The 16,079-nt window shown below is 36.0% G+C and overlaps 1 protein-coding gene across 2 annotated transcripts in view; it reads right to left on the reverse strand.

Moving 5' to 3' along the window:
• Window positions 1-11,011: 11,011 nt before the first annotated feature.
• The window catches only part of LOC131228217 (uncharacterized), a 33,855-nt gene continuing 28,787 nt past the window's right edge, over window positions 11,012-16,079 (reverse strand). For both annotated transcript variants that reach the window (XM_058224105.1, XM_058224106.1), the window contains one exon: window positions 11,012-11,375. In XM_058224105.1, the coding sequence (XP_058080088.1) occupies window positions 11,224-11,375 (152 nt within the window). In that variant the 3' untranslated portion in view covers window positions 11,012-11,223. The remainder of the gene's footprint in view (window positions 11,376-16,079) is intronic.

Genomic DNA, 16,079 nt, shown 5'->3' on the forward strand with positions numbered 1-16,079 from the left:
TTAGTATCATCTTCTATGTAATTTTTGGGTTATGCTTCATCCACAATTGGCCATCAATGTGAATGGTCTTAATTGCTATACAACTAAGCCATGTGTAGTGTTGAAGTGTCACCATCATTTTAATTTAAATTTGGAAGTATCATAGGAGTATGTATTTTATCCGTGCCGTCCATTCATTTTGTCAGATTATTTTAAGGCATGTTCCTAAAATTGAGCATACCCAAAGCTCAAGTGGACCACAGCGTAGGAAGCAGTGGATCTGGAACCCCTTCTATCAAAAATTTCTTGTGAGCTACATAACTTTTGGATCAGACTGATATTTGTGATTCCCTTCGTCTAGATTTATGTGACTTTAGGAACAGATTTGATGGAAAATAAACAATGTGGTTAGCCTGGAAGGTTTCAACTATGGCCATCATTATCCAGTTCTTTGGTGGTGAGGTTCACCTTTTTGTTTTTCTACACAAGCACTCACAACTCTCACACACTCACGCACTAATTTTTAGAAAGAAAAATGAGAAGTTTAAAAAATGTGATTTTTAAAGGCAAAAGTTGGAAATTTTGAGATTTTGAAAAGAATTTAAAAATAAAAAATAAAAAAATAAAATTCTAAAATGTTGCAAAAAAAAAAAATTGGCATTTAGAAAAAATTGATAAGTTTGAAAATTAATTTGATATTGAAAAAAATTGAGATTTTTAAAAAGAAAATGAGATTTTGTATTTTGAAAAAATTAAAAAGTTTCATTAAAAAATGTGATTAAAAAAACTTTGATTAAAAAAATTATATTTGAGAAGTTCTGGAAAAAAAAAAAAGGGAGAAGTTTGAAAAAAAAAAAAAATTGAAAAAATTGAGATTTTGGGAAGAAATTTGACATTTCAACAAAAAATAAAAAATGGAAAGTTTAAAAAATTTGTGATTTTGAAAAAAAACATGATGATTTTTACTAAAAATCGAGATTATGAAAATAAAAAAATAAAAAAAATTGAGATTTTAAAAAGGACCAAGATTTTGACAAAAAATTAAGATATTGAAAAAGAAAATTCAGAAGTTGAAAAAAATTAAGAAGTTTGAAAAAAAATAGGAATTTTGAAAACCAAAATTGAGAAGTTTAAAAACAAACAAATTGATTTTGGAAAAAAAAAGAAAAAAGAAAAAAGAAGAGAGATAATGTTTGAGAAGAATTGAGATTTCGAAAAAGAAAATAATAGAGATTTTAAAAAATACCAAGATTTTCACAAACATTTAACAAATTGAAAAAGAACATTGTGAAGATGAAATTTTTTTATGATTTTTATAAAGAAAAAATGGCATCTTGAAAAAATTAAGAAGTTTGAATAAAATTGATAAATTTGAAAAAAAATTATAGATTTTAAAAACAAAAAAAAAAAATGAAGATTTTGAGAAAGAAATTGAGATTTTACTTTGAAAAAATTTAAAAGTTTAATATAAAAAAATGAGATTCTGAAAAAAAAATTAAAAATCAGAAGTTTCAAAAAAAAATTTAACATTTTAAAGAAGAAACGCAGATATGAAAAAAATAAAAAAAAAAATCATTTTTTTTTTTTTGAGATTTTGTATTTTGATTTTTTTTTTTTTTAAAGTTGAAAAGTTTGACTTTTTTTTTTTTAATTGAGATTTCAGAAAAAAAAAAAAAAAAAAAAAAAAAAAAAAAAAAAAGAAACGAGATTTTAAAAATGAAGTTAGAAAATAATTGAGATTTAAAATTTTTTGAGATTTTGACAAAGAATTGGCATTTAAAAAAAAAAAAATTTGAAAAGTTTTTTTAAAAAATTGGGAATGTTTGAGAAAATTTGAGATTTTGGAAAAAAAATACATTGCATTTTGGAAATGAAATTTAAGAAAAAAAAAAAAATTGCATTTTGGAAAAGAAATTTAAGAAGTTGGAATAAAGTTGATAATTTTGATTTTAAAATTTAGATTTTGAAATTTTGAAAAAAAAAAATTAACAAGTTAAAAAAAAAAAAAATTGTTATTGATTTTGATAAACAATGCTCAAAAGATTGAAAAAACAATTAACAATGTTGGAGAAATAATGATATTTTGAAAAGAATTGATATTTAAAAAGAAGCTGAGATGTTGAAAAAATTGACATTAAAAAAATTACCACTTTGAAAATTTTTTTTGATAAGTTTGAAAATTAATTTGATATTGAAAAAAATTGAGATTTTTAAAAAGAAATTAAGATTTTTTATTTTGAAAAAATTTATAAAAAAATGTGATTTTGAAGTTTGAAAGTAATGAGAATTTTGATTAAAGCGAGAGAGAGATTTTGGAAAAAAAAAATTAAATTAAATTTCCGAAGAAAAAAGTTAGACTTACAAAAAAGAAATCGAAAATTTTGAAAAATTTTGAGATTTAAAAAAAAAAAATTGAGAAATTTAAAATGAGGGGACCAAATTTATTGGTGGACATTTATTGGACGATTGAAAATGAAAAAAAAATAAATAAATAAAAATACACTCATTCAGTTAGAGCTAGCTATCAGAATGATTGACATTTATTGGTGGAAAAAATTTGAGATATTGTACTAAATTACTAGCGACATCCACTAACTGAACCTCCAACTATTTATGTATACAAGCAGATTTACTCCTAGAAGTGTAATTACAAAAATAACTTATAATGATGAGATTGATCAAATTCTATGATCAGGTCAGTCTAATGTTGATCTGAATGGTTAGATATGTTTGGAATGTGTTAATTAGGACAGAAAACAAAATTCAACCCAATTTGACCTGAAATGATTTAAATCCATCCAAAACATTTTTTAAATCAGTACGATCAGTTTTTCTAGATCTAGACAGTTTTTGGACAATCTAATAATAGAAGAGTAACTTCATATGTTTAAATTAAATTTCACTCAAATCTGACCATTGGATCACAAGATATGGCCCATCATATTGTTGATCAATCTTGTCCATCCATATCTTTCTCATCGATTGTAGTGAGTGACCAATCAAATCGAAGATCTTAACGATTAGAATAGAGTGACTAGATCATATTTCCAATTGGGTCAAATTTTTAAGTCAAAATTGTTCAGCAACTTACTGACCTCATGAAACTCAAGTAATGTACGGTTAATGGTTATTCATCACTGTTTCTATTAGTATGGCCTACTTGTGATTTGGATCTTCACAGTTGTTAGGAGCACTTCCTAAAATAAGATGTAAAACAAATGAAAAATGCTAAAATAAGATCTTAACCTTTAAATGTCTTACCAAGACATCCACAATTAGGAAGTAAATTACATCAACGGTCCATGTTCAACTAAAAAAGAGGTAATATTGTTCTTCGAGATCGTGCAAGCAGGATTATTTTTGGGGAATTCTCTATCAACCTAAGGATTCTACATGCCAAAGATCTGTATCGTAGAACATTGGGCCTCACTAGTTAGAATTCAAAACCTGTATATAGTATACAATACACGGCCGCATAACACATGCTTCTTGTGAAATCTCACCAGCCCAACATTTCTCACAAGAACTCATGAGTACTTTTTGAAAACTCATCTCACGTGATATGAGCCCAATATCTGAACGGTCCACATCATGAAGCACCCCATGAAACTCCGATGGCCCAACTTTCACCTTGATCCAAAACTTTGGTGGGCCATGGCAAGAGGAAACAGTTTCCTCCCTTGATTTGCCTCTCTTTTCTACGGCCCACCAATGTTTTGGATCTGGTTGAAAGTTGGGCCTTAAAGGTTTCATGGGTCCCGCATCACATGGACCATTCGGATTATGAGCTCATGACGCGTGTACAAAGGTGCGCAGGTGCATTGGTGAGCATACCTCTTATCACTTCTTCCATGTAAACTCCGGTTTCTCCTCTTATCACTCCAGACCAATAAGCTGAAGGGGTGTGCCTTTAAATATCTGTATAGTGACCAAATTACTATTTGAAGGTGGAAATAACAAATGCAGGGGTAGAAATATCCAAGATAATTTGAATGTGTTTTGGAAGTACAATCAATTTATTTATTTATTTATTTTTGTTTTGGTGGCATGTTGTATGACAAATAATACTCTTTTTGTTTTTTGTTTTTTCTGTGTGTATAATACTACAGTAATATTTGTAATTCAGAATAATTTTAGTTAGATAATACGTGAAGATGCAGTTGCTTCATCTATAAAAGGCTTGTAGTTTAGAGGTATTATACTATCACGTCTTCCCTGAGACAGGGCATGTCCTCGAGGGCCCATTTCCATCAAGTGGGCCTGATGGTGGGGTAACCAAGTCCTTTGATTTTGATGTTCTACCTGGTGGATGAGGATACATTGGAATATTTCATTTGTCCAATTCATAGCTTTTCTACAGTGTGGACTGCTGCTGTTTTCTTTTTCTTTTTTTTCTTTTTTCTTTTTAAAGTTCTTTAGTCATTTGTCGTACCAGTTGAAGGGCTAGGATCAACCCATCAGTGAAAATATGGGCATCCTTATCTATAATGGGACCCACAATTTATAGATAGTCTAAGTAGTTGTACATTAGTGTCACATGTGAGGAGAATGAATCACTATTATTTTTTAAAAGAACCAGATTTTTAGGCAGAAGATCTTCAAATGTGGCCTACTTGATTAGATCTTTGCATGTGCTGCCATATTGAAATGCATGATTGCATGTTGATGGTCAAGGCTCCATATGCATATGGGCTTAGCAAACCTCCACCTTAGAATAGGAGGCACAAATCAAGGTAAGCAAATCAAGCCTACAATCTTTGATAAAATAATAATAATAAAGGAAAAAGAATTGGACGAATAAATCAGATGCCCTCATTGCATATCCCTTTTATAACATGCTGCAAGTAACCAGTCACTAACATTCTGTGATTTGATTAGGAAAAACCCTCAAGATACCACAAGTTGATGTTATCTTGTGTAACTATCACGTGAAAGCTTTAACCTTGTCACTTTCCCTGTTACCTATCCCATTCATGCATAAGCAGTTTTTAGTTTTGGGGCTAGTGGTGTATGTAATTTTAACATCATCCAATCACATTTAAAATTCATTTAGATCCAAATCATTAACTGGCTTATTTAAGAAACAGAAAAGAAGATGCAATCATATGAACAAATGAATAATTTGTAACAAAACCTAACTCTAAAAGAGTTCAATTGTTCTTACAACAAACCACTTAGACCGCAAAAGGTTATTAGATTTTTCATACTTGTGCTTAGATTATCCACTTTTTTGCGCTTAAACTGCAAATAATTTCTCATTATATTTGCACTTTCATTACCTTAGATGTGCACAATCATGGTAATTTAATTATTTATCGTGTTCACGTTCAAGTCCAATTCATTCCTCTTTACTGTACTTATAAATCTTTAGCGAACTATAAGTTCTTAAAACTTTGAATTAATCTTTATTAATTTATATTCTTTCATAAATATCCAACTTGTAACTCCTCAAAACCCACTCTGTCGTAAGACATTACAGTGCATAACGATTCCTAGCAAGTTAAGTTATAAGTTGCTATACAAAGTTGATATAATATCTTTTATATTTATAAATGTTGTTAATAATTAGTTGGATGATGAATGCATTTGTAACTATGAAATATATATATATATATAAAATCAATGGAGAAAACCTTGTTTAGGGGGACATGATATTTCTGTAACTTATAGTATGGTGGCCCAATATTAGTTGTATGTTACTAGCATGCAGTACATAATTAATACTAGGTCAATTACTTTGATTCTACCCATGTAAATTTTGGAATTTGTTCCTTCACTTTGAACACATTGAGTCAGTAAGGTAAAGATACCAATAAGGGGTAAGTAATAGGTGATAAACTACAGTGACCTAATCTTATAATAATAATATGTAGGTAGCTCTCTCATGTAACTTGCATTCTAATTAATTATGTTTTCATCTTTCTTTGGTGTAGAGTCAGGCCTTTGGATATTTTTATCTCTTGCATGTTGTTAATTGATCTTGCTTAATTTATATTTTGATCGCTTTAATTATATTCTTTTCTATTTATATAAATATTATTAATAGTAAGTTAAACTCTTATTTATATTCTTTTATAGAGGTTCAATATTGTTTGTATATTACTAAAAATGTATTATATATTATTAAGTTAATTACTTTAATTCTACGTGGTCAAATTTTGAATTGTGTTTCTTTAGTTTACACATTTTGATATGTATTGGTGTATATATGGTTGTTTATTGCAAATGGATATAGAATTGTTTTAGATTAGGATAATCAAGTACACATTTGAGGATTTCTATGTAGCTAGGCATAGATATAGTGTGCTCTTGGATGCATAAAAAATTTCAAATTGTCCTTATTTGGATAGTTCAAGAATGGATAAATTATATTGCTTTCATTTTACCAATATAAATACACTTGGCTTTTTTCTCATCATCTCTCATTTTCTCTTTAGATATGTTTCTTACGTTTATTTTTATTGTCAAATATCCCCACTTTGTGTCGATACCTGACGTGGGAATCAAATGCAAGATCAACAAATTTGAAGAGACATGGGAGAGATGCTAACGAAGTTTCAGAATGAGCATTTAAATTGAAAAATGAAAGAATTACAATCTATCAAATCTTGAATATGTACTGATTTAGTTAGTTAGGTAGATATACTATTTCATAACTTATTATTGGGTACATGGGGAGTTATTCACACTAGACCCTATAATGTAGTCACAAATATTTTTTTCCTTCTTACAGTGTGGATGCATTTCCATCAAGACTTGGCAGTAATACTGAGTGGATTTCAAGTTATTTAGCGAGAGTTCAATCTACCTGTGGATCAAATTTTCAACGCAGCAATTTGCCTTCCATTATATAATGCTAGAAACTTTGGCATCAATATAACATTTTTAGAGAAAGCTTCTTCATGCATATTGAAAATTCACATTTATCTCACGCCCACCTAATCCCATTCAATCCCACACGCCAAACGCCCCCAAGGTTGTTTGGATGGTAGATTATTTAAGATAAGCTACTTATGTCTCAAGTAGCTTATCTTAGTTTCTGAGTAGCTTATTTTGGCTTCTATTTAATCAACAGATAAACATGTTTAATAATTATGTTTTAAAAACACTCCAAGCATAAAGTCTAATGTTGCCATGTTGAAACACCCAGTCTGATAATGCCGTAACCATGGGGTGCGCTTTAATGTATGTGTTAGATATCTACTCCATCTATCCGTTTTGCTAGCTCATTTTAAAGTATTGACCCAATAATGAACTAGATCCAATCTAAGGTGGACCACACCACGGAAAATAGTGGTGATTGGACACTCACTATTAAAAACCTCCAAGGGCCTACCATCACGTTTATTTGCCATCAACCTGTTGATAAGGTCACATAGACCAGGATGAAGGGAAACACAAAGACCATCTTGATCCAAAACTTTTGTGGCCCCTAATAAGTTTTTAACGGTGGGCATTCAATCACCATGTTTCTTATGGTGTGGTCGACTTGATATTTGAATCTGCTTCATTTTTGGGCTCATGCCCTGAAATGAATTGGCAAAATGGATGGAAGGCATGGACATACAGCGGATAAATAAAAGTGGGTCCATGATCACGGCCTGACTCAACTAGTTTGTTACCCCCACTGACCTAATCTGCTCGGCTCACCGGAGAACCATTGGTGGGTGAACCCAACTCCCAAGTGCCTAGGTCCACCGTCATGTTTCTTAGAAATACACTCCATCCATCCATTTTACCAGTTACGTTTCTTAGAAATCCACTCCATCCATCCATTTTACCAGTTACGTTTCTTAGAAATCCACTCCATCCATCCATTTGACTAGATCATATTAGGATGTGGGCCCAAAAATAAAACAGATCCAAAGCTTAAATGGGTCACATTGAAGGAAACAAATAAACAATGGAGATTAAAAAACCACCATTGAAATCTTCCCAGGCCCCTCTATATATGCCATCAAAACCGGTCATAAGGTCATTCTCACACCCATAAAGATCATACGAAGAGACCGGTGGACAGGTGGATATTTCAAAAAGTCAATTTAAGGCCTCATAACTATTTCAACGGTCCAAGTTCAATATCACTGTTTTAAGTGGCCCACTTGAGTGTTGGACCTGTTTGATATTTGAGCCCAAGTCTAAAATGAGCTGACAAAAATGGTGGATTTCTCAAAAATATCCTGGTGGAACACTCCCGTTTTTTGAGCTCTTCCATTTGGGTGGTGGGGGTTCAATAACACTGTTTCAAGTTATCTGGTCTAGTTTTAGTTTTGGGTCTTCATTATATTTGGCCACCAATTACAATCAACTGAAAAAACTGTGGACAGGTTGGATTCTCATAAACATCATGGTGGGCCACACAACACTGGGTGGTGCATTTTCAATGGTGGGTATTCAATACCACTGTTGTAAGATGTGTTGCCCACTGAAGTATTGGATCCACGTCATATTTGAGCCCACCTCCTAAAATGAGATGAATAAAATAGTTGACTAGGTGGATTTCTCAAAAACATCATAGGTAAATTTCCAAAAATGGCATATCCATTCATTAAGATTAGAGCACAATCTCACAATGACGCTGGTTTAAGTTACTTTTCATAAGTTAAAAAGCGAAGGAAAATAACTTATGAAAATAAGTTACTTTATTTAATAAGCTATTTATTTAAGTTGATTAACCAAAGTAACTTATTCAAGAAAAGTAACTTATCAACTTACATAAGTTAAAAAAGCTACTTATTTGGTGGTATCCAAAAGGGCCCTAAATTGCAATTTTCTTAAGGCCTGTTTGGATTGTTAGAATCCAAGCATTAGATTGGAAATGAAAAATGCTACAATGAAGGGGAAAAAAAAATCCACATTTCTCTTCAACGATGCAAAAGAGGTTTCAACCAATCCAAACAGGTCTGTACCTTCAAGTTGGGATTCGAGAGGGACAAAGCTGAAATTTGAGGGCCACTTCCTCATGACAGATGCTACAAAACATTGTTAATTTCCATCATTTCCTCTTTTGACTAAACTCAAAGTTACACAATTCAATTAACTTGTGCATCCAAACACAGCTGAAGTAGATTAGTGTCTAGGACTTAAACATACCTTTCAAAAAGCACCTTCCGCCCCCCACCAACTCAAATCTCAGAAAAAAGAAAGCCCAAAAATGCTTATGAAAGGGTGTGTTTGGATGTGCTAGTGCATTGGATAATGGACATTCAGTTTAATCAAAAGGAAACAATGAGTAATTAGCCCTCAAATAAATTTCTTTCACCTCAAGGTTGACGGTATGAATGCAAAGGAAACTATAGTTTGGTCATTTCAGCTTTCAAAGGCCAACAATCACTATTCAATTTGATAGTGCATTAAAACATAGCCCAAGTGACAACAGTGCAACATAGATGGTTTTGACTTTTGAGTACTATTTCTTTTTTCTTTTTCTTTTTTTTCTTTTTCACAAGTTAGAAATGATTTTCTTAGTAAAAACCTAAGGCCCAGTTTTCTAGCTGAGGCCATTGTGATGATGTGAGGGTGTTCGTCGGAAATGCTGGACTGCATTATCTGGGTTGATTCATCCATGCATGTGAAGCAGGTTTCTCCAGTACCAGGTAAAGTTTCGAAATATCCAATAGGCAATTCATCACACATGGGACCCACACATCAGTAACAAAATTGCTTTTTTAGAGAGAGAGAGAGAGAGAGAGAGAGAGAGAGAGAGACCTGCTGCTAACAGAAAAATTGCTTTACGTGGCATGTCCTAAACATCTAGATAAATGGACATTTTCTCATTGAATGCTAGCATGTTTAGTTTCTTTTTCTAGCATCCATGTGTATGCCACCAATTCAATGGTTAGGATTGTTCAAACAGTGTGATCTATGGACTATGGCCCGTTCACTATTGGATCTATCAAATGAACAGTTTTGATCTAGTCCCATGTGACACCTGTGCCACAATGGCATGGAAGTGTGAGTTTTGATCCCCAATTCCTCCAGACAAACTGGATCAGATCCTTGCTTTAACTTCAGCAACGATGAAGAAATGCCTCCAATGAACCATTTGCATCCTATTGTCCAGGCAATCTCATATCTATGATCACACTACAAGTATGGCCCACCAAAGAATTGAAAGAAAAGGATAACACCTTAGTTGAATATAGACAATCTGATTGTACCCACCAGCCCAGTAAAAGACCAATCTGACTGCACATCAGTTATCTCTATGCCACCAAACCAGAATAACCCAAGGTTTCCCATTGAGTCAGTACCATTCATCCGGTCATTACATGCTCCTTGACTGGAACAGTTTACCCTATCAAACCCAGTCTGCAGTGGGCAGATGGACGGCTAAAACTAAGACTGCCAAACCTTCAAATTTTAGAAGAAAGAAGTCCTCTATTCAGATCAGCAGGAGAAACCTCTTTGTTTTTTTGTTTTTTTTTTCTTACAGCTTGGGGCCTCACCAACAGGACTCACTAAATGAATGGTTCCAATGGGGTGGGGCCCGTGGATTACAGTTTCCGATGATCCCAAGGACTCTACTAAAACAATCGTCTAAACCAAAAAGGGAAAAGCAAATTCCAAGAAGCTCTATCGATTTCCATTTATGTAAAGGTGTGATCACATATATATACACATGCATGAGCATGCCTGAGAAGGGCAAGAAGACATAATAGAACCTCCCATGGCAATGCATGGGAGGCTCTATTACAGGGTTTCCCACTGAGTTAGTACCATTTGTCCTGTCATTACATGCTCCTTGACCGGAACAGTTTACCCTATCAAACCCAGCCTGCGGTGGGCAGATGTACAGTCAAAACTAAGACCGCCAAACCTTCAAATTTTACAAGAAAGAAGTCCTCTATTCAGATCAGGAGGAGAAACCTCTATGTTTTTTTTTTATCTTCTTTTTTTCTTTTTTCTTACAGCTTGAGGCCTCACCAACAGGACTCACTAAATGAATGGTTCCAATGGGGTGGGGCCTGTGGATTACAGTTTCCGATGTTCCCAAAGGACTCTACTAAAACAATCGTCTAAACAAAAATGGGAAAAGCAAATTCCAAGAAGCTCTATCGATTTCCATTTATGTAAAGGTGTGATCATATATATATACACATGCATGAGCATGCCCGAGAAGGGCAAGAAGACGGAATAGAGCCTCCCATGGCAATGCATATCGATCTTATTAATAATGACGAGATATAAAACAGAAACAAAAGGCTTTACATGGATTACGCCAACTACCAAAACCAAATTGGCTTACTTGCTCTTGAACTGCTTCCCAGAATTCTTTCTGGAGCTGACGACAACCGTTGCAACAGAGAAACTATCTTGTTTTTCTGAAGGGATCTCTTCATCTTTCTTGGTTTTCTTAGGTGATGAGCCCCAGATCTGCACTGTTAAGCTGCCGCCTAAAATAAGACAATGGTGAAACATGCATCAGGTATGTTCGTCACAAGAATTACGGTCCATTTGGTACGTTGAAGAAAAGTATCTCTCAGTTTCTTTCATCCCATTATCTTGTAGGCCCACTATCAACAGTTCAATATGGCCTCTGTCATTTAGTGTGCTTCCACCCAACTTCTCAGATGAGAAGATTTTCACAGAATGAATGAATATTTATTCAATGGAGTTTTCAGGTGGATCTCACTAGACAGCATCACTCAAAATGAACTGTTAACTCCAGGTCCTAGAGAATATTTTGATGAAATGACACCATAGCATCTTTCAGAAAAGGCCCTTTGATCAGAACATCCATCACTCCATGGAAGGAAACAAGAGGAATTAGAGAAAAAGAAGAAGTCGGCAATAGACTTGGTGCTGATTTCTGTGGTTGTAGGGGATACTAGGGCTGGAGGTGCAGGTAGTTCGAGTAGAGGTGGGGGTGTTTGGAGGAAGAAACGAGCGGGGTGGTGTCAATCACCCCATGGCAGACAGCCAGGGAAGGTGAGGCTGGAGTCCGAAGGAGATGGGTGGAGTACCGTTTCGATGCTCCAGCAGAGCTCTGGAGGATTTCAAGGACACGTGTTTGAAGGAGGTTCCCCTGCAAGACTAGGATGTATGTGTCTCTTGTCGGCAAGGCTCATGCTTTGGTGACAGGGGAGAAAGGCAACAAGAGTATGTTAGGCTCCATGGGTCAACTAGTGGACCAAATCATTCAGGTCAGTAGAGTGAGCCTCATCCATGGGTCAACTAGTGGACCAAACCATTCAGGTCAGCAGAGTGGGTTAGTCACTTGAGATCTATTTTATTTTTGAATTTTGAATTCGAAATAATAGCCCAACAATCAAGAGAGTGGTTGGCCTTAATTGTGGGAGTGGACTAGCCTTGAGTTTAAATTAGAATTTGAATTTGAAATTCGTGGAATGCCACAGGTATTTATGTAGTTCTCAGCCATTAATGAAAAGAAGAGAAATTTTCTAAACGATCTTTTTGCTTAATTGTAAGAAAGGACAGTCTGTCAATGAATTTGGACTAGTTATCTTAATCATCCAAGTACGGTTGTATCATTTGGTATCAAAGCTAGATTTGGGTATGCCCAAGCACAAGATGGAAGACAGAGTGGCGATCATTGAGAAGGATATGAGGGAACTGAAGTCCTCCATGCGAGAACTCAAAGAATCCTTGGAAGCCCTCCTAGTCCAGAATGAGGTCCTTCAAAACCAAAATCGCCACAACTGCAAGGTCCCCAAGTATTTATGTACTTCTCAGCCATTAATGATAAGAAGAGAAATTTTCTACACAATCTTTTTGCTTAATTGCAAGAAGGGATAATCTGTCAATGAATTTGGACTAGTTATCTTAATCATCCAAGTACGGTTGTATCATTTGGTATCAGAGCTAGATTTGGGTAAGCCCAAGCACAAGATGGAAGACAGAGTGGCGATCATTGAGAAGGATATGAGGGAACTGAAGTCCTCCATGCGAGAACTCAAAGAATCCATGGAAGCCCTCCTAGTCCAGAATGAGGCCTTTCAAAACCAAAATCGCCACAACTGCAAGGTCCATGAAAAACCAAAGGTTTTAAGCGGCAACAACATCGGCAATGGAGGATCGGTTCGAAGGAGAGATGCTCGAATTGACTTTTCAAAATTTGTTGGGTCAGACTCAACGAAATGGGTGCATCGTGCGGAACAATTCTTCAAATTTCATAGTACACCAAGACGATAAGACACTCCTTGCATTTTTTTCACTTGGAAGGCGAAGCGAACCGTTGGTTCCAATCGTACGAACGCGTCAATCCCATTATGGCATGGGCAACATTCGTCGAGGCCTTGTTTGTGACATTTAGACCATTAGATTATGAAGACTTTGATGAGGCATTGTCAAAGATATGCTATACAAGGATAGTTCGTACATATCAAATGCAGTTTGGGAAGTTGGTAAATCGCATGGAAGGGTGGCCTAAGAAAGCTTTGGTCGGATATACTTGCAGGCTTGAAGGACGGATTCATGCAAACATTAAGCTTTTCCATCCAACCATGTTGCTGGTCATGGTGGGTTTGGCTCGCATGCAGGAAGACCCATTACAAAAGTTAAATCGCAATTCCAAAACCTTTGATCGCAACCCCTCCACCTTACGCAACCATCAATTCAAGGGAATGGCCTCTCATAAAGTCCCTCAATTGGTTTGAAATGCAAGTGACGAAGGACAATTAACCACTTGCTCTAAAAGCTCAAACTGTTAGAGCATGGCGACTCAATCCCTTTATCTCATAGCCCAGGCCCCATATCACATAGGTTAGGACCTCCGCCAAACCCCCCTCGTGGACCCCAAATCACATGGGTACCGCCTCTCATGAGCCACCCGCTCACACGGGCCGCCCACCCCGAGTGTGTCCCCGCATCCCACAGGCTGCCCTACTCGATCCCGATGTGAAAATGACCCTGCATTAATCACCCCTGATAAGGAGTCTCAAACCCGAGACCTCCCGCTCTGATACCAATTTGATACAGGACAATTAACCACTTGCTCTAAAAGCTTTAACTATTAGAGCATGGCGAATCAATCCCTTTATCTCATAGCCCAGGCCCCACATCACATGGGTTAGGACCTCAGCCAAACCCCCCTCATGGGCCCCAAATCACACGGGTACCGCCTCACACGAGCCACCCGAATTACACGGGTGGGGCCTGCCTCTCACGAGCCACCCACCTCACATGGGCCGCCCACCTCGAGTGTGTCCCCACATCCCACAGGCTACCCCACTTGCGCCCAGTGTGAAAATGCCCCTGCATTAGCAAGCTAGGCATGAAAAGGGCTTGTATTATAATTTTGATGAAAGGTTTTCACCAAGACATCGATGTAAAGCACAATAAATATTTTTTGTTGGAGCCGGATGAAGAGACCAAAGCAATTTTTGAAGTGGAAAAGGCAAAGATGCTTCATGGAGTGACCAAGATCATCTTTTACAACAATTTTTCAATGTCAACCTTGAGGACAAGGTTGTTTCTCAAGGGGTGCGAAATGTTAGGGTCCATAGGTCAATCAGTGGGCCAAACCATTTGGGTTAGTAATGTGGGCCTAGCCACTTAAGATCTATTTTATGCTTTTATTTCAAATTGAATTTTGAATTTGAAATAATAGCCCAACAATCAAAGAAGTAGTTGGCCTTGATTATAGGAGGGTAGATTAGCCTTGACTTTAAATTAGAAATAGAATTAGAATTAAAATTTGAATTTTGAAATTGAATTTTTGTAGATTGCTACATTGATGTAAAGAAGAGAAATTTCCCAAACAATCTTTTGCTTACTTGCAAAGCGGGATCCATCCTCGAATTTGGACTAGTTATCTTAATCATCCAAGTATGGTTGTATCAGAGTAAGACACATGGCGTTATCTTTGATAGAATCAACAAGGGGTTGACGCTGACATCGACCACGGTAGCCGTCTCTAGTCACTTGCATCAGAGAGGGAAGTAGGTACGGCGATGGCAATCAGTGTAGTTTCCAATGACAGAGAGCGGCTCTAGGGGGGGTGAGACATGTACTCGAGCATTTATGGCAATGTCTGTTGGGGGCGGGGGCATCTCAAGTGCCCTATCAACCATTAATTGCAACGTCAGTGATGAAGGCGGCAACGAGAAGAGTGGAAACATGTGTCCTGCAATTAATATCGGCAAGACTGTGATGGACATTAGTGCTTACTAGATGGATGACACATGGCAGAGAGATTATCTCAAGAGAAACTCGTGTGTCAACCATCGCATGTGTATTTGCTTCACCCGATTTCACACGTGTGGTGGGAGACTAATCTCCTCCCGTGTGTGTATCTATTCCTCCCTATATTACATCAATAAAAGAGCTTCTCTCTCAGAGCTATCGAGGTTGTCTGTCTATAGAGGTCTCAGGGAGAGTGAGTAGTCTCTCTATTCAACATTGTCCTTTTGTGGGAGGCCACAGCGACCAGTGACTAATGTTTCTTAACAAAAAAGAAGGCCACTCGAATCTAGTAGACAATTGCTATTCGAAGACTCCTCAGAGGTCAGTGCGACAATTTCAGTTCTGTTAAAGGTCAAGCCATTAGCAGTGTGTAGGAATGAAGTCCCCTCATTATCTGTAAGTCCGATCAGATTTAAAGTTTATCTAGAGACTCATGTTTCAATGTTGTTACCATCTCTTTGAGGGCTGGAGTGAAGTAAAATCGCTCTCAATGTAGGGTCAATCCAGGAAATGGATCAACAAGAAAAAAATTTGCCAATCATGTATCCATGGCAAGTGGCATGTGTCAGATTAAGGAGGTCTAAGGGCAAGTTCCAATTTAGAAGGCTTGTCGATGTCATGTTTAGTGATTGTAACGAAGATTACATTACTTTCTTTTCAGTTTGTTAAAGAGAGAGGGCTTCTGAAGGCTAGTAAGATTCAATACAGTAGGTCATTAATGAAGTCAAAAAGGTCAAAAGGGAAAGCAAAATTGGTCAACATTGGAGATTCAACAGTTTTAAGCACAGGAAACACATTGAAGGTTGGGAGGAGGGGATCAAGGGTTAATTTTGTTAATCAATGAAGATAATACGGAATGTCCATGGTTTAGGGAGCAATTAGAAGAGATTTCAAATCAAGCAAATCAGGAAGCATTTCAAGGTTCAAATTATGGCCCTTCAGGAAACTAAACT

This window comes from Magnolia sinica, chromosome 15 (genome assembly GCF_029962835.1).
Source record: "Magnolia sinica isolate HGM2019 chromosome 15, MsV1, whole genome shotgun sequence".
NCBI lineage: Eukaryota > Viridiplantae > Streptophyta > Magnoliopsida > Magnoliales > Magnoliaceae > Magnolia > Magnolia sinica.